Consider the following 23,062-nt stretch of genomic DNA (forward strand, 5'->3'; position numbering starts at 1 on the left):
AGTGTTCCAACTTAATACATACGTGAGCTCTTATTCCATGTCAACCTTTACAGAAATGTGTAGGCCAAGAGTTTGGGGGCACCTGAGTTCATCTCAAAGACTGCGCCTTTGACCCTTGGCCTGTGGTTGAATTGAGCAGCCACCTCTGTAGGGAATCTGAACTGAAAGAGTCGAAATAGAGGATGACCAGCTACAACAGAGTCCGGCCAGTTTTTGTCTTTGAGTGCCATGAGATGCTGACATCTTTCTGTTCTAAACAGGAAAGGCGACGTTGGGTTTTCGTAAGCTCTGATCCACTTCTACATTAGTAACAATAACGTTAAACACTTAACCACTCATTGATGAGTAGCAAACAGGCGTTTCAGGAAGGAATACGAATATACCTTGACCCCTTCGTTGTAGCTGTCCACGGGGCTGCTGAGACTGGCAAGGCTGCCCAAGTGGCTGGGAGCTCCTGGGCGAGGTGGCTTCTTTGGCGGGGCAGAGTGATCTAGTTTAAAAAAAAAAAGAAACATTGTATGCAACAATAAAGGGAGGAAAATCCTACCCATTGCTGTTTATTTCATCCATGGAGTCAGAATGCACCCAAATGGTATCAAGCTCAACCTGCATCAGCAACCCCGCTCCACACAAAGCAAGCCTTAAAAAACCAGGAGCATTTAAGTGGCAGTTAGAAATACATCCCATCAAGCCATTCTTTTATCAGTGAGCATAAAAAATAAACTCTGTTTGCTTTTTCTCTGAGAATTAATTTCCTTCAGAAATGCTGAAATTCTCTGCTCTACGTGAGTGGGGCTCTGGGTAAGTCTCTGGTCAGGATCCAAAACCATTTTCCACTGGTGATGGGGTGTGTGTGTGTCATTTACACCAATTGTCCCTCCCGCGGCAGAGCACATACATCATTCCCATGCTGTCCTCCGATCCTCAGGATTCTGGCAAGTATAGGGGGTTACAGTGGGAATGGTTAGTTGGGAAAACACATTTTGCTTGCAGTCCTTTGAATCCAGTACACCCTGCCTCAGCCTCTGCGGTCTGAAAGAGACTGTCGTGGTGTCCAAAGAGAGGCAAGTGTAACAAATTTTGGCTTGTTTGCTCCCTGCAAACCAAGAATCTAAGACAAAATGCAAGTCTGGATTCTTATCACACAAACAAAACAGTGCTTGTTTGTGACATCTGAACGTGTATTTATTATGCTGTTATTTTTATGATACTACTATAGTGTTTTTACTTTGAGAACTGTCTCAAGCAGGTCTCTGGAGATGTCACATATTCATTTTCTAAATAAATAATAAAACTAAGAATTTAAGGTGTGACCTAAAGGAATCCTCAACCAAACTTGCTTCCCGTTTCCAAACTGGAGGCAGTTCACAGCAGCGCCTTTAAGTACCACCAGTTGGCAACTGAGATGCTCACCACCCACCAATAAACCTGGTACTGCAGAGATAAGCAATTGCCACATGAACAGCAGGAGTCAAGAGTACTCCTGATACTTTTTCAAATTGACCTTCTGGCTTTGGACATGCACTGAGATGCCCCCGGAGAGTACAAGCAATGCTACAGGAATCACCGCCACAAAAGGAAATGCGTACAGACTCCACATGCTCTCCTGCTGTTGAGCTGGAGGTCTCTTGAACACACGGGACTACTCCTAAGTTGCTACTGGAAGAATATGGATTAGCTCTTCAATCTCGAATGCATTTTTTTTTTCAAAACAGAGATAAAGGGAGGAGAGTTTAAACCAAGCTGTTTGTTTATGGCTTACCTGGTTTACCCACAGGCTGATAAATATGCTGGTTAGATGCCTGGAAAAGGAAAATAAATTCAGTCCGTCTACTCACAATGTTTATCTGCAAAAAACCCTCTATTTAACACCCTCGCCTCAAAAAAAAACTTCTAAACATCGGGCTGATCCAACCACAAAAATATTCAGCATATTTCTCCTCTCCTATCCATCTCAAATTTCAAGAGAAAAACAAACTCCCGGTGTAAATCATGGGCTAAAGAATAAAAAGGACCCTTCACTGCATGCTGTTTTGCTCTGTATCCATATGATATATCCACGCTAAGTCGCTGCTGCCATTAGTCAACCAGAATGGCATGTTTATAGCAAATTATGACTTCAGTCCAGAAATACCTTGTTAAAATAAATCATGGCTACCGAGCTGCACAAGTGGGGTTTGAAAATCTTATGGTTCAGATCTTTCCTTACTGCTCAACAGAATACAGGAGACTAACAGGAGTTTTTTTCTTCATAGTAATTACTGCTCTGTTTCACAATCAAAAGGGAAACAAACAAGAAGGCCTTGATTAATAATTTGGAAAGACTTTATACTGGATTGAAATCTAATCATATTTATACAACTCTCTGCCAATTTGAATAAAAGTTTGAACAGTCACTGCACAACAAATGTGACATTTGTGTCTGCTGTTTCGTATCTGAGTTCTCGGAAAACATTTATTTAGAAAAGCTTTATGAAAAGCACATCTGCAGAGAGAAAGAGTTTTCCTTTGCCAATTGAAAGTGCTGACACAGGCCAGGCCATAAGAGAATCTGAATGGGACAGGTTTATCGTACAAAAAGCAACTTGGAACAGAGAATTCTCACAGGTATGATCTTCACACAAGAGTGCTGGATAGGTTGCTCTGACTTTAAAGTGGTGCATATCCAAAGAATGGTAAACTACCGATATCCAGAGTATTCCGAGGTCACGGTGCGTAACAGTGCCAAGCCACAGAGTGCCTGCACAAGCTCCTCTGCCCCACCAATAAATCCAGAATAATTCCCTACGCTGATTCACTCAACATGTCCTTGCTAGCTGTTTCTACCTTTGTGGCTAATTCTCCTGAGTGTGTGCCCGCCTATACAAAAATGTGTGTTTGCAAAGCAAGCAATGCGCAACCTTGAAAGCTGGAAAGAAGATCTATGGAAAAAAATCCTTATCAAGGTTCCTTCTAACTTAACCCAGGATAAAAGATAGAAATCTCAGGCCCAAATTAGACCGGATAATAAAAAACCACCCTTGGGAGAGGCAGACCCTCCCTCTCCTCCTTGAAATCTATTATCCTACCATGCCCGCCCCCCTCAAATACCAGAAGAGGCTGGGAGAAAGGGCCTAAAGCAGCAAAGCGCTGGGGAGAGGGTGAAGTTTGACTCACTGACGAACCCCCTTTGATGTAAAATATAGATCTCACCCCCACTTTATATGTGAATGGGGAAGACACGTGAGCAACAGATGTTTGGCTTTTACTCTGGGAAAGTGCGAAGCTCTGATACGCATATGCACTTCTAGCAGTAGCCAGGGGGCTCCTGTTTCAACGACTGTTGGAAACGGTGTGCTCTGCCTCGGATGGAACAGGCAGCAGTCCACAGGGCGGGGCCAGGAGCGCACCAACCTCACTGCCAGGCTCCATGTCGCTACTCACTTCATCGTGATCTTTTCCTATTGTCACACTTATTTAAAGCAGGCACATCAGAGCACAGTATCTCAAAACAGGGCACTTCTTTTAAAAAATTAAATGTCGCCTCTATAATGACAGACAAATTTGGAAAATGACGTCTTTAACACTTTCCTCCTGACCAGTCTATGAAATAATAAGGCTGGACATTCTGGTACATTTGCATATACTTTGGGACAATACAGAAGTGCTGTCACAGTGCAGCTCTTTCCATTCCCTAATTGGCTGATGGCAGAACCGCAGCTTAAGATATGCTCTTGCCTTGGAAGGGGCAAGAGCCCTGAGGTTTTTGTTAGGCCACAGAGGATAGCCATAGTTGTGCCAGCAGACTAGAGATGGCACACTCCTGGTTCACAGGAGTGCAGATAAGCTAAACTAACCCCACCTCCATCCCCTAAGATCATAGGAATGATGCATGTGCAAAGTTAGGACATGTACCTGCTGCTACCTACTATTTTTACACAGTATTCTCTTCTGAAGCAGTACAAGCCTACAAAACAGTATATGGAGGCCAGAATCTAACACTACTGTTGTTCCCCCATCCCCACCTCTTAACAGGGTTACTGACTCTGAACATTCAAGTTCTTGGGGCTCATAACCATTGATGGGTTTACCTCCCCCCTTTGAAAGCCAACTTAATTGGTGACCACCAATAATCCTGCAGCAGTGAATTCCACAAGTTAATTATTCTTTGAGTAAAGAAGCACATCCTTTTAATTGTCCTGATCTACAGTTTATCAGTTTCGCAGGGCTACTTAGCCCTGAAAGAAGCCTTCGACCTCAACCGTAGATAATAACAACAGCAGCAACAACAATAGTAACAGTGAGCTTATATACCGTTCTTCTAGACAGATGAGTAACACTCAGAGTGGTAAACAAAGTCAGGGTTATAATTATCCCCGCAATAAAGCTGGGGAGCTGGGCTGAGTGGAGCGGCTTATCGAGGGCCACCTGCTGAGCTCATGGCAGTAGTGGGGGTCGAACTAGCAAAGTGCTGATTTGCAGCCCAGCCACTCAACCACTATGCTACAGATGCAGGGTAGTAGTTGTCACACATGAACAAACATGTACAAGCAGCCTTATATAAGCATCAGTCCATCAAAGTCGGTATTGTTTATTCAGACTGGCAGCAGCTCTGCAGGTTCTCAGGCAGAGGTCTTTCACGTCACCTGCTACCTGCTCTTTTCAAACTGCAGAGCTGGGAATTGCACAGGGGACCTTCTGCATGCCAAGCAGATATTCTACCACTGAGCCATGGCCCCTCTGTGGGGAGCTCAATGAAGTATCGTGGGCCAGGCACCACAAAAACCTAAATGGGGGCCTGACTCTATCTTAGTAGCATGCCTGTACTTCATAAGCAGTCGAAGTCACTTTTGTGAACAAGCAAGCATTCAAATGTCTGTTAGGCTACACCCAATGCTGGTACTCTAAAGTTTCTAGTGCTGATCCACAAGGCCTGCAACACTGCTCTGTCTGCCCAGTAATTCAATTACCATATTCTGATTCCTGAAAACAATCAAGTTCTTAAGATACACCTGGATTTTATAGACACATCTCCAAATAATGCAAAAAGTGAATTAAAATATCCCACCAATACTATCTTATGGCAAGAAACAGACAATACATGGGTGTGTCAGGCACCTCTGCTCTACTAGGGGAAAGGAGAATTTACTCAGTTGGTCTAGATCCCAAGCTACTCTCCAGCCTTATTCCACCATCCCCAGCAGAAAAACAAACGGTACCGCCTGCTTGCCCCACCAGGTTTGTACAGATATACCAGTTCAGCCCTTCTAGAAGCTTGAACCACGTCCATGTGACTCTTCAAAAGCCCTTCTTCAAATAAGGAACCACAGACTTCGCAAGGCCTCCTGCTCCAACTGGCCTTGAAAGCAGCATCAAGACTGAAGCCTGGGTCTAAATTACTGAAATCAGCTGGTGGTTCTTCCGTCTTTTCCGTGTATTTTGGCAAACATTTCCCCAGTTTAGGCTTTTACATGGGGCTAAATAACCACTACAGTAATGAAGACTTCATAAAAGGGAATACAGCTTTGTTGGGGGGGGGGGGGGAATCTACTGATTAAGAAAACACGTGCAAGTTGATCATGACATCCTCCAACAATCACTGAGCAAAGGACAAATAAAAACAGGTAGTAAACACAAACATCTTTCCCTAGATCTGGAATCTCTCTGTGTAAAGGCAATTTTGAAGGCCGTTTTACCTATTTCCGAGGTACCGTCCCTTTCTCCCACCTGGGAGATTAGTCGCCTCCTGAATCCATGAGTTTTTAGCCAGCCCACATGGTTTCTTTTCTTTCCCAGCAGGGAAGAGCAAAAATAGGTTTTTCTCCCTCCTCAGATTCTCTGCAGACTCTCTGAACCAACAAAATAATTACTCCCTCTTCTTCCCATCAGATCCCACCCACTCTGGCAGGGGGACAATTTTAATCTCGCTTTGGAAAGATGTCAAGATGGGCACAGCCTACGTGACTATCCCCTGAACTACATCACCACCACCACCACATTTGATTTATTTACCGCCCATCAGGACAACTTAACCCCCACGCGGAGCAGTTTACAAAGTGTGTTATTATTATCCTCAGGACAATCCCCCTGTGAGGTGGGTGGGGCTGAGAGAGCTCTGGAAGAGCTGTGACTGACCCAAGGTCACCCAGCTGGCTTCACGTGGAGGAGGGGGAATCAAACCCGGCTTCCCAGATGAGAGGCCTGCCGCTCTTAACCACTACACGAAACTGGCTCTCAGAACAGTTTCTTCGGTCTAGATGGCTGCTCACTCATCAACTGCGACTCTTCCAGCCAGACTGTCTACAGAGATGTCTTTTTACAGCTTTTGCTCCACCTAGGGAAATTGTTTTGAAACAGTCTCTGAGCCATGGCAGAGGGAAAAAAATAAACATTTATTTACATTGTTAGCGAGTCTATGCCATGGATGCAGCTGTACTGCCCATACACCAACACAGTTTGGATCCAACTCATTTGTCTGACAATACGCTAGCACAGCCTGACCTAAAGGAGGCCAAGGACCACCATATCGGAGAGGCTCTGTCTCCCCCCATATATCCCCAGGCACCAATTATAGTCCTCTAGCTGTTATTACCATTTGCTCACCTCCTTGCTTAAAGTAGCCCACCTGGGTGCCCAGAGCCCACTCCTTTTCAGTCACAGGACCCCACCTTATGGGATACACTTCCTGAGGAGGGGAGGGGAGTGCCCTCCTTGTACGTTCATAAGGATCTTTTAATGGAGTTTTAGCTGCAGGCAGTTTCTTACGGGTGGTGACGGAGGAATGGGATTTTATTTTATTATGAATGGTTTTAATTTAGAATTGTCAGACACTTTGAGCCACAAGGGAATGGAGGGAGCATAGAGATTTTAATAAATAAAAGGCACTGCTACAGAGCTTTGGGGACTTCTCCCCAGTGACTTCAACATCTGCAGGAGTTATTTGAAAAATCTGCTTCCTGTTGACAGAGGCATATATGCAAAGCTAATTTTATAGAAACAAGAAAAAACAAGCACCCAGCAACCTGGCTGTGTCTACCACACAGCTGCTTTAAAAACAATTAGAGCTTTATTCGCAAGAGGGAAAAAGCAGCATCTGTCTCAGTAGCCGCTTGAAAAGCAGCAGCCCGAAAAAGAGCTGCAGGAACAAGATTTTCCTGTTACTGCCATTCCCTCAGAATCCGAGTCTTTGGAAATCTCTTGCGGTAGACATTATAATCATGCAGACCCTTAGCAAATCAAAACATCTCTGCCGTGATCAGCAAAACGTTAACAGCTTTTTCCACCGAGAAAATTAAACAAAGTCTGCTTGATAGATGAAAAAGATGGCACATGTGCTTACCGGACCCTGGAGACTCCCATCTTCTCGATCAATGCTGCCTCTAGAGAGCCGCACATCAGGCTTCTAAAGGAATTAAAAGAAATGTGGTTTTGTATTTTGGGTTTAAAGAGCCTTTCAAGTCAAATAGCACAGGAACAAAAAGGTCTAACTAAAGGCAAAGAAAATAGTGCTGGAAAAAAACCCGAACGTTTTGACTAATACGGATGCTGTTACATTCCTTCTCCTGGGTGAACCCCCCCCCCTCCTCCCCGCCACTCTTTCAACGCTACAGAGACTCGACTTTCTAAGCAGCCTTCTAAAGCATTATTTTTTCTTTTTGAACTTCTTAGCCACCCCCTTTCTGCTTGTACATAAAAAGGCTTTGAGATAAATATTGATAGTACCATTTCCCCAACACAACATTGGAAAACCTGCATTTTAATTCTCTTAGGAGGAGCAGTCGCAGCACCACAGCCGTCCTTTTGCTGCGCTTTTCTTCCTAACAGCGAAAATTTCAACCACAGGATGAGAAACACTGCACATTAATTCCTGTTTCCTGCTTGAGGAAGGCTTAAATGTACTTGGCTCCATCTGCAAGCTTCCCAAATGGGGCCAATTACTGAAGCTCTTTAAAAGCACAGAGATGCAGAAAGTTCAGAAGACAGGCTGGATGCAAGACTTCTCTACTAGCAGGAGGAGAAATCAACAGGATCCACTGTTTATTAGATCTCTGGAAAAGTCAGAGAGATAAAATAAAGAGTCTACCAGACGTTAAAAATAAAAGATAACGTGTCTATCTCTGTACAGCGTTCCTAAGGAAAACCGTCTTCTGCAATTAATGGTGACAATCCAATCCAAGCAAAGCACTTCGAAGTGCCACTGAACTTCATTATGGCAGATTTAATATGCACTAAACTCCCCCAAGATTGGGTTTTCATGATGCTTCGTTTTGCCTGGGCTTTTCATTTGCAATGCTTTTTGAACCAAAATTAGGTTAAGAGGAGCCGAAATAATCTCGGTGACTTCTTTACATTCCCTTTCAGCAGACTTTAAACCCCTGAAACCCAACAGCAGTTGTGATATGAGATCTGTTAACATAAAGCAAGCTGCAGTGTTCTGTGCACAAAGTTAAAAGGTGGTTCAATCAAATAAAGAGGCAAAAGCAGGAGATAGCACAAAATATTATTTGCAAGACTCTTAAGTTTGCGGTAACGGAACAGCATGACAAATGGTGCACCCAAGGAATGGGGGTAGGGAGCTGCTGAAATGACCAGCTGCGGCCCCTGGTAGACATCTCCCCCTCCTTATTCTGATGGTGTCTATGTTCCAGTGGCAGCTCCAGAGAACCTTCTGCTTCCCCCAGAGAGAAAGCAAATCCGGGGTCTCCTCATGCGTCTGTTATACTCTCAGAGACACCTGCTGATTATTCGCTAAAGGCATAGCTGACAAAAAAAGAAACCGAAGAACTAGAGAAAATGGTAGGCAGAGAAGCTGTCCAAGAATTGCCCACAAAACGTTGTCCAAAAACGTTGCTGATGAGCAGTGCATGGGATAATAGGAGGAACCAGGTGCAGTCTCAACACTGCTGGGACTCCTTTGGTTGGCTGTCCTTTTGATCTGCCCCGGGACTCCTTTGATTGGTTGCTCCTTTGTCCTTCTGAGCATGTGTAGTACCCACTGTAACCATTTACAGTGCAATGTTTAAATCAAAATTGACAAGTTGTATGTGTGTGTGAGGTGCCCTCAAGTCATAGCTTACTTGGGGTGACCCCTGGCGGGGTTTTCTTGGCAAGAAAATTACTAACCAAGGTCGACTCAGCTTAGCTTCTGAGATCTGACCGAGATCAGGCTCCCCTGGGCTATCCAGGCCAGGGTTGTCACATTATTATGAGGAGTCAACACAATCACTTCTCTTTAAAAAAAACTTCAGTAGATACCACTAGAGAAAATGGCGCTGAAGCAGGCAGGACGTTTACAGTCCAGGAACACATATGCCATTGCTTCCATACTTGGACTGTGTTGCTCCTGAGGAGATCAAAGCAGGCTTGGAAAAAAAGAGCAAAGCAGGGGTCAGTCTGTAAACAGGACAATTAGAGCTTGATGTGTGTATGCTCCAACCCACCCCCCCATTCACTTTAGACTTATGTTCCTACAGCATAGACTTTGAAGAGGAAAACGTTTAAAAATGAATTAATGGGGTTTAAGATTTTGCAACTTATCTATTCCATCATTGCTACAATTAGGGGTGTAATCCTGTTTGCGTAGGATTGGGCTGAAGACATTAACACACTTTGAAATAAGTTAAGGTAAAGCACAGCGAGATATGTCCAAGTATGTAGACATCTCTTCAAAAAGGATTTTGCTCGTCGACTTGCAAGTGACTGACCGTGCAATCCTATGCAGAGTTACTCCAGTCTGTGGCAATTGAAATTCCATGGGCTTACTGAAGTAATTCTGCAAACTATTGTACCATGGGACAAGGAAAATACCACTCCAAGATTTAAATGGCCAAGACGAGTACTGCAGCAGTGGGAGAGGAGGGAGCAGATTGGGTGTGGCTGAGCTGCTGTCACTGGGAAGGAAATGATGCATGGCGTCTGCTACCAAGCTGCGCCTCTCCTCAAATTACAGAAAATACAACAGGACAGCGCTGCTTCCTATCTCGTTCAGAAACCTTGTGCTGTGCTGCATCATTGCGTGTTGGTTTTGTTTCAAGACAGAGCTGACGCAGTGAGAGTGAACTTGATTTCTAAGAGGCCTTATAAAAATAACTTAAGTTAAAAAAAAAAGATTATCTCTAAAGTTTTGCTCTCTTAAAAACTTTCACTTTCATCTATGATGCATGTTTGTACCGTTTATGTACAATTTTCAACCAAAACTGTTTGTTTAGCCTTTGGGGCGTATTCTCAGAAACAGAAGAAACTGACAAAAGAATTTAATGGGAAGCTCCTTTTAAGGACATTAAAAAAACAACAGCAGCAAACCACAACTCCGCCAATCGCTCCAGATTTCCTAGTACTATCGCGACCTACTTCCGGCACAAACCCACGCCATTCTCCACCGGCTCCCCATGTGGATTTCCTTAGGCAAATACCAAGGGCACCGTGCTGTTTTTATCTGTTGGTATTTTGAAAACCTTTGAGTGGCACCCTCACCTTTTCCTGCATATGGAAATTCACTGAAAGGTGGTAATTTTCTAAGCATTTTGTGACGTGGATGTTGTGAACCTTGTCAATCCAACCCAATAGCTCCTTTGTTTCTTTAAGGCTGTCTACCCTTCCTCCTAGCCGATCAAGGAGCAGCTCTTCAGAGCAGCTCAAAAATGCAGGCCTCGCTTGGGATTCTCCAGACTTTTTCATGCAGCCCTTCCTAATAGAAGCAGAACAAGGCTACTGGCAGGCTGGTCAACCACTTCGGCTTAAAACTGCCCTTCCATGTCTTTGGCATGTTCTGCCCTTTCAACCACCTTGAATTTTGCTTAGTTTCCTCCAGGATTTGTCCCTGACCCCATGTATCTGCCATGCCTCAGTATGTCCCCGGCTCTGCGGGTTGCACCAGAACTCACCAAGGTAAGCACACGAACCAGAAATCCTTGATTCAGCACCTTCCAGAGTGCCATAAGCCCTGGGAAGCAACCTTGACTCAATGGATCTAGCTGGAGGTGACAGTCTACTACTCACACAACATGGCAACAAATGGAATCAAGACAAATGCCGCAAAGCTGAAATGGGCACAGAAGTCTTCATTTCACTGAATTCTTTTGGGAATGGAAAAGATATGTCTTCTAGCATCCCTTCCTTACTTGACTGCATTCCATGTAGCTTTTTATTAAATCAGTGGGAAAAAATGCACATTCTCGACAAAGGAAAAACTATGGCATTTTGGCCTTTAAAAAAAATCCTAAAATAAAAACCTAATTTTAGCACAGAGTTTCATCAATGTCATTGCTGTTTTCTTAAGTCAATGCAGGACAAGCAGTGCTGCCTATATATGTGGGGTGTGTGTGAAAAAACCTTCAAATGGTGGGGAGGGCAAACCTAAAGAGAGATGAAAATTACGTCAGTTATTCCAGAGGGGCCAGGGAAGGGTTGTTGTGCAGCAATGGTTATGCTGCTGCTCTAAACAGGAAGGTATTTTTATAAAGGGAGTACAGCTGTAGTTTTAATATCTGAGAAAAAAATTAGGCAGATTTCACTATATTGTTTATCCTATCATGCTTTTTTTTGCAGTTTTCTTTTGCAATCCAATTTTATTTCATTGCTTGTTCTACATATAGTTTTCAAGCGCGTTGTTCTTCAATATTTTAATCTTGTTTTATTGCATTGTTTAGTGTCCCTGTTACATTGTCATTTTTGCATTACTCTGGAATTTTGTAAACCCAGTTTTGCTTGCGTGTGTGTGTTACACACTTCCCCACAGTTGTTTTTAGTTGCCTTGGGTCTCAGCGAGACAGGGTGACTATAAATGAAGTCAATAAACTAATTCAAGGCAGACAATCGGCTAAAGAGAACACATACTCAACTTGTTTGTGCAAAACCATCATAGACGGGAATCCAAACTGAGAACAGGATGAGAAGGGTAGAGCCAATAATCTAAGCTTTGAGAAACTGACAATTCCTCCTGTAGCTATCCAAAATCACTGTCAGCAGATGGCCTCCTCTATCATCCTCCTCCCCAACTGCTTTACACTGGTTTTTACTGCTTCCTGCTACAGGCGTGCAGGATTCGACTAACCCCCCCCCATCCCCAAGCCCCATCAGTGGTTCAATGGTGTAAGGCTTTGGGAGCAGATAAACTTGGCCCAATATTCCCTTCCCTTTGAGAGCCACGAACGAGACACACTCCTTGGTTCTACAGCCTGTTCAATAGCATAGGATTATGGGTAAGGGATAGCTGAGTATTCAGTTGTGATGTGCCACAGCCTGCCCTTCCAACACTTTTGATACAGAACAAATGGTTTTTTTCAGCATTACTTGAAACTAGCAACAGAGCCCGTTGCGTGAGCAAATACAGCGGGCTCTAGAAAACAGATTTGGTGGGCCCTCTCTTGGTGGCAAGTGGCCTCCCTGGCCGCGCCTCTTGGCCAGGCCCTGCCATCACCCCTGTGGGGCCTCGCCCTCCCAAGGCCCTGCAGCAGCTGCGGAGGCAGCAGGAGCCCGCTTCTGCCAAGTCTGGCGTGGAAAGTTGCCTCAAGCAGCACCTCTGCTAGGGGAAGAGGCACTCAGAAGTGCTTTGCATTCCCTCTCCCATCTCTTTGCCCCAGCCAGTGCGGCATTGAGCGGCTGCTCCTGGCAGAGTCAGCGACCTGAGGATGGGCCTAATGATCTCATCTGCCTTTTATTCCCCAGTGCTATTAGTGTTCAGATAGGCAGAATGAAGCGCATCTATGTGCAAGTCATGTCAGGAGCCTTTTATCTCAACGCAGAGCTCAGGCTGGACCAGCTTCTTCTCCTTCTTCTTTTTAACTTCCTTTCCCTGTCTCTGATCTGTTAGTTTAAAGTGGGCTGTTAAAGACTGCGGTTGCATTTCGCCTCCCATTGTACATGCTGGCCAAACAAAATAGATGTGCAGCGCCTTGTGCATGTTCTGACCCTGCGTTCAGAGGAGGGAATGGCGAAGGTTGTTGCTGGAGGGGAGAGAAGTGGAAGTGCCAAGGTGCGGCGTTGCAAAGATTAACGCACAAGAGAGACACGCACCTGCGCCCACCCGCACTCACTGAGGCTTCCCTCTGCTCCCCTCCTCCTCCGGGTGGCTGGCTTCCTCCCTCCTCCCCATTGCCCCTCCCTCTACCTTTGAGTGCAGTGACAAGAGCCCTTCTTACATAGCCCCCGATGATTGGCAGGGCTGACAGTGGGCAGGGTGCTGCCATGGCGACGCAATGACGACCCCGGCAGGCCAACAGTAAAGTGAAACAAAATGCTTCGGCACTGCACTCGCTGTGGATTTAGGGGAAATACTATGAGGCTGTGGTCATTAGGGCGATGGCGGACAAGTCCCTGAATCTGCTTGGCATGGCAGTGGCGGCGCTACTCTGCACCTCTGCATGCCTGTCCATGTCTGTGTGTGAGTGCAAAGTGCTGGTGGGTGGGTGTGAGTGGGCGGGCCTGGGTTTGGATGAGGGGCTCTCTGTGGATGCGCGTGGAGTGCATGAGCCCCCAGTCCCTCCCCTCCTCATCTTCGGCAGCTTCCTCTTCTTCTCAGTCCCCTTCTCCCTCGTCTCCTGCCCGGCTTGCTTGGCGCCCTGAGCCCACATCTTGCCAGTTTCTTGATAGCCCCTGCCCCCATCCACCAAGTGTTCCGATCCCCTCTACAGCTATATTTCTTTCTGCCAAACTTCCCCAGCGACCCACAACACCACCACCGCTCACTGCTCCTGGTCAGTGGCAGTGGCAGCTCTACAGCTGGAGGAGGTGGCAGCTGTAGAGGCTCCCTCTACAGCTGAGGGAGCCTTGGGGGAGCTGCTGCGCCTCCGCTGCACCATGGCCCCTCAGAGGCCTGGTGCAAACTGCACATGGTCCTCCTAAGACCGTGGAGGCGGCGGGTAGCCCTCCCACTGTGGCCTTTTTGCCGCCAGCGCACTGCACTGCACCAAGCCTTCCTGGTGGTGCAGATCTCCCGAGGCTGTGCATCAAGCTGTGGCATTGCTGAGGGCCTTCTTGCTCCCTCCACGGTGCATCGCGTCTCCCCATTGTCTCTACAGAGACACAGCCCTTCCAAGACCACATGCTGGGCTGCAGCATCAGGTGCAGCGTGGCAGGCCTCCCTGCTGCTGCCGTGGCAGCAAGGCCACTCACTAGGCCATGGTGCCACGCTGTCTCTGCGGCGCCACAGAAGCCCGGGGCAGGTGGCAGGGAGGCCTTGTGCTGCCCTACTAGGGCCCTGCAGCGGGTGTGACCCCCAACAAATGACTTCTTATTCTGGCGCAGGTACACCCGTGGACCCCTCAGTGCACCTGCGCCAGGATAAGACATGAGTCGTCAGTAACACAGTGAGTCTTTTATATCGTAGGATAGCCTGGCACAGTTCAAGAGAACTAGCCCCTCTAGCTATTGAATTGTCCATTTTTAGCTTGCCCTTCCACCAAAGATCTTCCCTCCTGCTTCATCCCAAGAACCAGTCTGGGAGGTAGGTCACCAAAGGAGCTTTATGGCTGAGCATGGATTTGGTCCCTCGTATTTGTAGGACTGCCTCTCCCCCTGTGCTCTGCCATGGCAGCTTCACTCATCTGAACAGGGCCTTCTGCAGGTGTCACCCTGCAAATGGGCAAAACCAACAACGGTCTGCCCGTGCACGTTCTCTGTGGTGGCCCCCGCCTTATGGAATGGCCTGCCTGATGAGGTTCAGAAGGGCTCAAGCTCTCCTGGCTTTCTGCAAGTTATGCAAAACTGAATTCTTCAGGAGGGCTTTTTAACACAAGTAGAAGGACCATATCAAGGAAATGGTTCAGAGAGATGTTTGGGTTAAGGGACAGGGGCTGTGGACTATACTGCGTACCCACTGAGTACCTTCTGCATCATTTAATATGCTTATGCTTTGCTAATTGCTTGTGCTTTGTTTCAGCGTTGTTTTCAACTCTGAATCAGATTTCTGTGTGTATTCATATTTCTGCAATCCACACCTATTGCATTGTTTATTGTATTATGAGCCACTGATCATATTGACTCACACTGTGTAATCTGCCTTGAATAGCAGTGAAAAAAGTAGACTATGGGTGATTCCGCACACGTTGGATAATGCACTTCCAATCCTCTTTAGAGATCAATTGGAAATGATTTTTTTGAGTGTGAAACAAAAAATCCACTTCCAAATGACAGCTAAAGTGCATTGAAAGTGCATTATCCAACATGTGCGGAATCAGCCTATAAATAACATACATAAAAATAATGAATAAATAAAACATAGACATCCAAGGTCCTATTCTAACACTCCAACCATTACACTAAACTGGCTCTCAACAGGGCATGCCCAGAAAGTTAAAACTTAAGTGACTGAATGCATGTATCTTACGTTAAATTCTCAAAAAATATAGTCCTCTCTCTTCTTGTTTGAGGTTTCAGTGGAGGTATGAGTGAATCTTTTTGTAGACTTTGGGATTAATTGACCCTGACAAACTATTTTTTTTTCTGCACATGTACAAAAATGTTCTGCAAAACAAAAGCTCAAACCAACTTTTTCTAAACTGGGCAAGTGAGCGGCTACAAGGCTTGCACACGTGTCTATTCCCTACTGGTAGACAAATCTGGAATATAACATGGCAAGGGCTATCCATGTCAGCTGGATGAAGCCATCTTATATTTTTTAAAAGCTTATGCTTCCCCGATCAAATGTGCTTTGCCTCAGTTTTCTTTGAAGTACCTGGCACTACAGAGTATCTAAATGCGTCCAAGTGGCTTGTTTCCAGCAGTCCCTCAGAACTGAAAACAAACAAACATCATGTTATTTCCGTAATGTAGTATAATTTTGCTCAGGGAAGCTTGGCCAAAAGCAGGAGTGACAAACTGCGATGACACAACAGTAAAGCTCAAGGTATGTCCTCAGAGCACAGTGGGAGCAGACCGGGAGGAAAAGGCAGCCGTTGCTGGGGCAACACTCCCCCCTGAATCAGACCACAAAACATGTGGCACGCCGGTGAGTCCTCCTTGTTGCCATTCACTTCCAGATTTGGAAGGATGTGAAGCTATTTAAACGTGGAGAAAAATGATTTTAGTGAACAATCTAATCTAAACTTTTTGAGAGGAATCCTAGTAGTCTTCGGTACACGCTATTATGTACCTGGCACTCATCTACAGAGCAAGGGCTCCTCCTTTGAAATCCACTTCATCTGCTGAGCGCCGGCTCCTGGGAATGCTCTCTAGTTCTTGTATTATATCTGAAAGGGGCTGTTCCCTGTTTACCTCTTCAAGGCCATTGACAAGAACACACATCCTTCAACCCTACAGACAACAGACTGTAGCAAAACAAAGAAAAGCAGCTGTGAAAACACAATGCCCGGCATGCAGACTAGTTAACTCTCCCAGCACGTGTTCTACTAAACAGTTCTTCACTCTCTAGCGATTATCCCCATTTCTATGTAGTCAGGATTAGATTTAGCTGTGGCATTTCCGGGCTGCCTTTGTTGTTTTTATTTAAAAGCAGGATTTCAGATTACAGTCTATAATACCTCCAATGTAACAATACCTTTTATGCAAGTACTTGCCAGCTGCATACACTTAAACAGCTTCTTTTCCACAGGGAGAACGCACACCGCCCACCAAACTTCAGTCCTTGCAAAAATTACCAATGTATGCGGTTGTAATTCCACTTCCGATTCAAATCTTTCACTTATCAAAACACTGCAATGGCTGTCTCCTTTTTCAGTACAGTACTATTGTACATCATGGAAGGGGAAAAAAATCAGAGTTAAAGAAAAGCCTGGAAAAAATCCTACCAGGTTTTTTTTTTTTTGCAAGAGCAAAGGAAGAGATGAGCGCAGCCGATGCCACTCCTCACTGCAGCCCCTCCGATGGGGCAGCTGCCACTAGAGAAGGGGAGGGCCGGCACAGGCAAGTTGAGGGATGGGCAGACGAGGGCACCCCCCCAGGAGAGGAGGAGTGTGTGGGCACGAGCAGCCACAGCCGCAGCCTCAGCCATCGCTATGAGCAGTGGGATGAATGGGTAGGCGCATCTAACAGCAGTGGAGCGGGTGAGGGGTGCAGTCGCGGCCACCGTGAGAAAAAGCGAGGGGCGGTCGCCGCAATTGGAGGGGCAGGTAAACTTGAGCATCAGCAACAGCCGCTGCTGTGGCTCCCATGAGCAGAGGAACTGGTGGGCATAGCTGGTGGGCAGGCAGGCACAAGCTGCCAGTACGGTGCTGTGAGTTCGAGCTGGGAGCCTGTTCTTCCTGCTCCCCCCCCTCCCAATATGAGGTCAGGGGAAGTCTGGAAGTGAGGCCATCTCCAGGGCCATTACTGCCTTCCAAGCCGTCCCAGGGTATGAACAGGGAAAGCCCAGTTAAAACCCTACCTCAGCATAAATTTGGCAGGCAGCCTTAGGCAAGACTGAATACCCTGAAGAATTATAAACATCATAAATACCTGAGCATTAACAAAGCTGCCCCTTGGAAAGTTCCCTAACGCCCTCTAGGAGTACTGTTTCCACGCTGCTAAACGTCCCTGCCTGCTATCTTTCACGACACCACTGTGGGGCACCACAGGAAGGGAGCACCACTCTAGGCCTGCTGCAATAGTGTTGCCATAAATGATCTCATCTGACCACCCGATCTGGGCAGCTTGCTAGGCAGCGGTCAGCATCAGGTTTTGTTTTGTTTGGGAAACTGTGAATTGGATTCCGTAGACCCGTTCTGCTAACGGCAGCAGTTCCCCATGGCACAAGGAACCTTCCGTTGGGGCAAACGCCCGTCAGAAGAGCCACATGCATTCTAGAGAATCTAATGCTGGGTCCTCAAGACTGGTGCAGGATGACTATTCAATACTGTGTCAGCAAAGACTGCCAGGAACTGATGCTCCGTATGCAGGAAATGGGGCTGTAGCTGGCATGGGAGCCAGTTGCTGCATTGCCCCGCCTGGAGCATTTTACCCCTATCTAATGATTCTTTGAAACAACAGACTTACAGTGCAATCCTAAGCAGAGTTACTCCAGTCTAAGCCCACTGATTTCAGTGGTCTTAGACCGGAGTAACTATGTTCAAGATTGGACTGTGAATTGATGATAGTTTCACTTAAGATCTATTGCTGATCTGCAATAGATTTGAGTTCAGTAGCACCTTAGAGACTAACAAGATTTCCAGGGTATAAGCTTTCGACAGTCAAAGCTCCCTTCATCAAATACCCTGACAAAGCAAGCTTTGACTCTTGAAAACTTATATCCTGGACACCTTCTTGGTCTTTAAGATGCTACTCAAATCTTGCTCTTAGTTGGTGACATAAGTTTTGAATAAAAGAAAGGACGCTTGTCCTCAGGGAAATTAATACCCCCCTTTAGCTACTGTGCTTGTGACAACAATGATGTACGTAAAGAGGACAAGCAGGGATGAGCCACTTCTTCCGTCTGGGTTGGATCCTCCCCAGTCGTGCTGTCCAGGAGCCTGATTTCCCCAGGCATGTTGTCACCACTACTTCCTGCAGCGCCCTGGCTGGGGGAAGTCTGGTGCTACCTACATCTTAAAAGATTTATTTAGAAAAATTGTATGCCATCTCTCAGAAACTTGCCTAAGGCAGCTTACAAAAGTAACAAAACAAAACATTACAAGATATTAAAATCCAGCCCAGCATAAAACCACAGACCACTGGCAGCTTAAAACAAGAGTTTCCAGACTAAAAGGATATTAAAGATCAACCTATTAATTAAAAGCTTGAGAGAACAGAAAGGTTTTCTCCTGGCACCTAGAAGTAAGCAATGTAGGCATCAGGTGAGCTTCAAAGGGAAGGGCAATTCATAATCAAGGTGCCACTCAGGGCTTTTTTTCAGCTGGAACGTGGTGGAACGGAGTTCTGGCACCTCTTGAAAATGGTCACATGGCTGGTGGCCCCGCCCCCTGATCTCCAGACAGAGGGGAGTTTAGATTGCCCTCGGTGCTGGGCAATCTAAACTCCCCTCTGTCTGGAGATCAGGGGGCGGGGGCCACCAGCCATGTGACCATTTTCACCGAGGGCGATTTAAACTTTTAAAAACTCCCCCCTTGTTCCAGCTCACCCAAAGTGACGTCATTGGCCTTGGGAGCATGCGTGCACTTTGCGCACGCACATGTGGTACCAGAGGCACCACCTCCCGCCAAGAGTTGCCCCCTGTGCTGGCAACCCACTGAGTTCCACCACCTCTTTTCCCAGAAAAAAAGCCCTGGTGCCACTACTGAAAAAGCCCTGTCTCTCGTTGCTGCCCTCCTTACCTCTGAATGCAGGGGCACAGACAGAAGGCCTTGGAAATTACAGAACTTAGTGGGTAGGCTGGACAATATAATACAATAACACAACAGACTATAAGAAGAGCCCTGCTGGGTCCAGACCAGTCGTCCATCTTGTCCAGCATCCTGTTTCACACAGTGGCCAATCGGTTTTCCCGGAGGGCTAACAAAGAGAGCACAGCAGCCAAAGTCCTCCCCCCTGATGTTGCCTTCTAGCACTGGGTTTTAGACGTTTGCTGCCTCTGAATATGGAGAAAATAGAAAATACTGCCCCCCCACCCCCAACCTAGGAAGCCAAGCCAGCTATGGTTCTGTACAGTGTACACATCTACTCCCCGCAGATTACAAACTGGGTACAGATTCAAGATCTCTAACTGGCTTCTGATGGTGTTGGTGGGAAAAGCTACAGCTGATTCACCCTTAGGGCCATTTCACACGTTACAGTTTTCGGGTGTACACTAATACATTAGTGTATTGTTATATTTCATTATATTTGTATTATTGTATCATTATATTTCTAAACAAGCAACAGGTGACTGTAAGAAAGACGTTAGGAAAAGCTTATATCAAACAGGGACATTCATCAGGAGGTTAGGAAGGCTGAAGCTTTGCAATAAAAGTGTGCTTGCCGGCACACTTGGGTCTGTTCCCATGTAATGTGTGAAATGGACAAGCTGAGCGCACTTCCCCATTGCCTGAGTCCCTGGATGTACTGAGCCTCATAGGAAGAAGAGGTCTGCACAAACCAAAGTTTTGAGGATATGGCAGGTCAGATCCTGACGAGTGAAGGTTTTTCCTCATCTCTCTACACAGATTCATAATGGAAGGACAACAGGGAGATACTATACTAGTAGCTATAAGTGATGTGGCTACACTGGTACTTTAGTATTGGTGCTATAAGATATTCCATGCTTGGACTTATTTTCCTTATGGAGACAGAAGCTTTGTCCTCCCATATTACAGCTCTATCACAGCTCCCTTGTTTTCAAGGTATTTTGTCCCTCATTTAGATTTGACTTTAGAGTCCATGGTTTGAGAACTCTAGGAAGAAAAAAAACACGTTTGTAAGCGCTGCTGTGTTGGATCTGTGGTGTACAATTCATGTACATTAGGACTGACTGAAATAAAATTTACACAGCAGCTATTCCTGGACTATCACTTCCATCAGTGTGACAAGTGTGAAGACAACAGTTAGCGCACACATACGTTTTTGCACTCAAAGTGGAAACAAGTCCTTTTGGAGACAGAGGAGTCAGCATGCCAAAAGCCGTGGAAAATATTATGAGACATTAAACATTATGAGCTCTTGGGGGAGGGGGAAATCACTTATATGGGATTTCTTTATTACGGGCCTCTTGTTTCTGAGAGCTAATATATACCACTACCACTTCTGAACATCTATGGCTATGATCAAGAGGAATCTGAGGACACCAAAGCCTTTGAGCCCCCACCCCAAAGAGCGTCTCTATATAGCACTAATAAATGCTATCTGCCACTAATCCAGAGAAATTTCAAAAGGGACACAGGGATGCAGAATGAGGAGATGCTGGTATGTCTTGGTGGGAGTGTACCATTTTTATTGTGAAACGATTGTTCGACCCTGTCTTTGCTCTCAAAAAGAGCGTAACATTTAGTGAACATAAAATGGAAGCACCTCTCTCCAGAAACACAACAGGCAATAGGCTTCTGATGGGATATCTCGAGTGGGGAACTCAAGGAAAAGCACTGTGGAAATACTGAACAGTGCCAGCGGACATCTGATCTTTGCAAATTATCAGCAGGAATAATCGCACTCATGAGATGCTTTTGCAAACAGCTGTCATTCTGATGAATGTCTGAATCGGCCCCAAGTCTGCACCAAAATGTCGGCTACAAGGAAAGAGCTGTATTAATCAGTGACAGGGCTGAAATGGCATTACCAGGAATCTTTCCTCCTTTTCCAACCAACGCTGGTCTTCCTCCATTTCTTGTTGCTGCCGTATCAGCCTCTCCTCCATTAGGTGTGTTGGTAAAACCTGCCCTATCCCTCGCAGGTCCAAACTGCTGGAATCCTATAAAGGCGGCGGGGGAGGGGGGGTACATTGTAAATATGGTTATGTTGTACATGTTGTTGCTATGCAATCCATACTGGACTTAAATCCAAGTAACAATCAGCTCATTAAACTACCCTTGTGAAAACTGATGTTTTAAGGTCAGAGACAGGGAAGTTCTAGGTTCAAACCACAGCTATGCTGTTTTTTTGGCAAGCCAAAAATCTCAAGTCTAACCTACAGGTCATTGCAAGGATAAAGGAAAAGGATTTCCAAGAACTTGGCACTGTAAAGAAGTGCTATACAGTATCTATTATCCATCATGGACTGTCTCTTTGATTGAACAGAAAAACATGCAATACAAGAGGAGAACTGAAAAGAATGAATGTAGCATTAAAACACATATTTAGACACTTAACAGAGGTCCAATTCACACAGGGGGGTGTCCAGTTCACACACCACTGAGGAATTGTTTGCTTCAATGGGCTAAAAAGCGGCGGAGGGGATGGTGAGCAGCAGGGAACTGCCCCGCCCATTTTGAAAGTGAAGCTTAGCTCCACTTCCTCCCCACAGCGGTTACAGGTGGAGTGTCCAGGCAGAAACACCCCTTGCAACTATCTTGGAGTTTCCCCTTTGACTGGAGAAAATTAAGTTTTTTATTTTGTACAGGTTAAAAGGAGGGAAAGGGGAGCACGGGAGCCCAGTGAGTAACGTACACTTCCTATTTGCAGCCAGGGCTTTCTGCTGCCCATGTGGGGAAAAATCTGTGCAGGGAATCAGACAGGAGCAGTTGAGGGAACAAATGCAAAAACTGAAGGAGGCAGAGAGAGTGTAAATTAATCCAGGAAGCAAGTAGTCAGGAAGGCAACGACTGAGACTTTTAGGTTAGCAACTGTTTGGGAATATCTGCTGATTAAGTTGGGGATGGGGGGAACAGTTGGGTGAAATTTCAAATACAGTTTTGTAGCATTTTCCTTCACCCAAGTTCCTCCGAGAATTATTCCTGGGAGAAATATGCTTGGAAAATGTTGCAAAGGAAAACACACCCCAAAAATGTAAAAAAACCAGAAAATTTCCAGGCGGAGAGGCAGCCAAGCAGGATTTTTGCTTGCAGCCCGTTGATGGACACTTCCAGGCAAATCCAGATGGACCCTTTGGACAGGCATTTCCCCTCATGGTAACAATTTTAAAACTGCACTCAAACAGGACAACAATCCCAAACAATTCTTTAACAGGTGCATTTAGTACCATTTTGCAAGAGGAAAAAGGCCTCACCACTAGTCAACAAGATGGACAGAAGTGTCTAATTTTTTTTTTAAAAAAAACAAAGCCCTATTGAAAGGGCAAGGGGAGAAAAGATTTGAGTGTGTGAGCTAGAAAACAAGAGGATTTGCTGTCAATTTGCTGCCAAGAATCCAGGTAATAATTACCTCCATGTTGGGTTGCCACATGGAGATTTCCTGAGGCCGATGGTTCCAGGTTTCTGTCTGATCCAAGAGAGAAGTCTGCCCTGGATAAATGCTACCTGCCATTGCTGGAATCCCATGAGAACTGGGGTAGCCTGAGACCTACAGAGATTTAAAAAGAAAACACAGCCATGAGTAATGCTTAAGGAGTGTCTAGTCAGGCTCTTTATCATCAAAATTCTTTTGAGAGAAAAAAATGCAACATTAATACTTTATGAGCCCCAAATGTGACATATCCTCAGATGCTGCTTTAACAGGACATCTAGGGTTTACTTACAAAGCTGAGAGATGATTTACTCCATGAAAAAGTTGTTAAATGCTCACTATCAAAATGTGCAAAGCACTGAATGCTATACAAGCACCTGATGCT

The 23,062-nt window shown here is 45.7% G+C and overlaps 1 protein-coding gene across 3 annotated transcripts in view; it reads right to left on the reverse strand.

Annotated features, from left to right (window-relative positions):
- PTK2 (protein tyrosine kinase 2) overlaps positions 1 to 23,062 on the reverse strand; it is a 292,969-nt gene that overhangs the window by 19,648 nt on the left and 250,259 nt on the right. For all 3 annotated transcript variants that reach the window (XM_054985813.1, XM_054985812.1, XM_054985814.1), the window contains 5 exons: positions 22,657 to 22,794; positions 21,116 to 21,247; positions 7,319 to 7,381; positions 1,763 to 1,802; positions 384 to 490 (listed from right to left, as the gene is read on the reverse strand). In XM_054985813.1, the coding sequence (XP_054841788.1) occupies positions 384 to 490; positions 1,763 to 1,802; positions 7,319 to 7,381; positions 21,116 to 21,247; positions 22,657 to 22,794 (480 nt within the window). The remainder of the gene's footprint in view (positions 1 to 383; positions 491 to 1,762; positions 1,803 to 7,318; positions 7,382 to 21,115; positions 21,248 to 22,656; positions 22,795 to 23,062) is intronic.

The sequence above is a fragment of the Eublepharis macularius genome, chromosome 7, assembly GCF_028583425.1.
Source record: "Eublepharis macularius isolate TG4126 chromosome 7, MPM_Emac_v1.0, whole genome shotgun sequence".
NCBI classification, from domain to species: domain Eukaryota; kingdom Metazoa; phylum Chordata; class Lepidosauria; order Squamata; family Eublepharidae; genus Eublepharis; species Eublepharis macularius.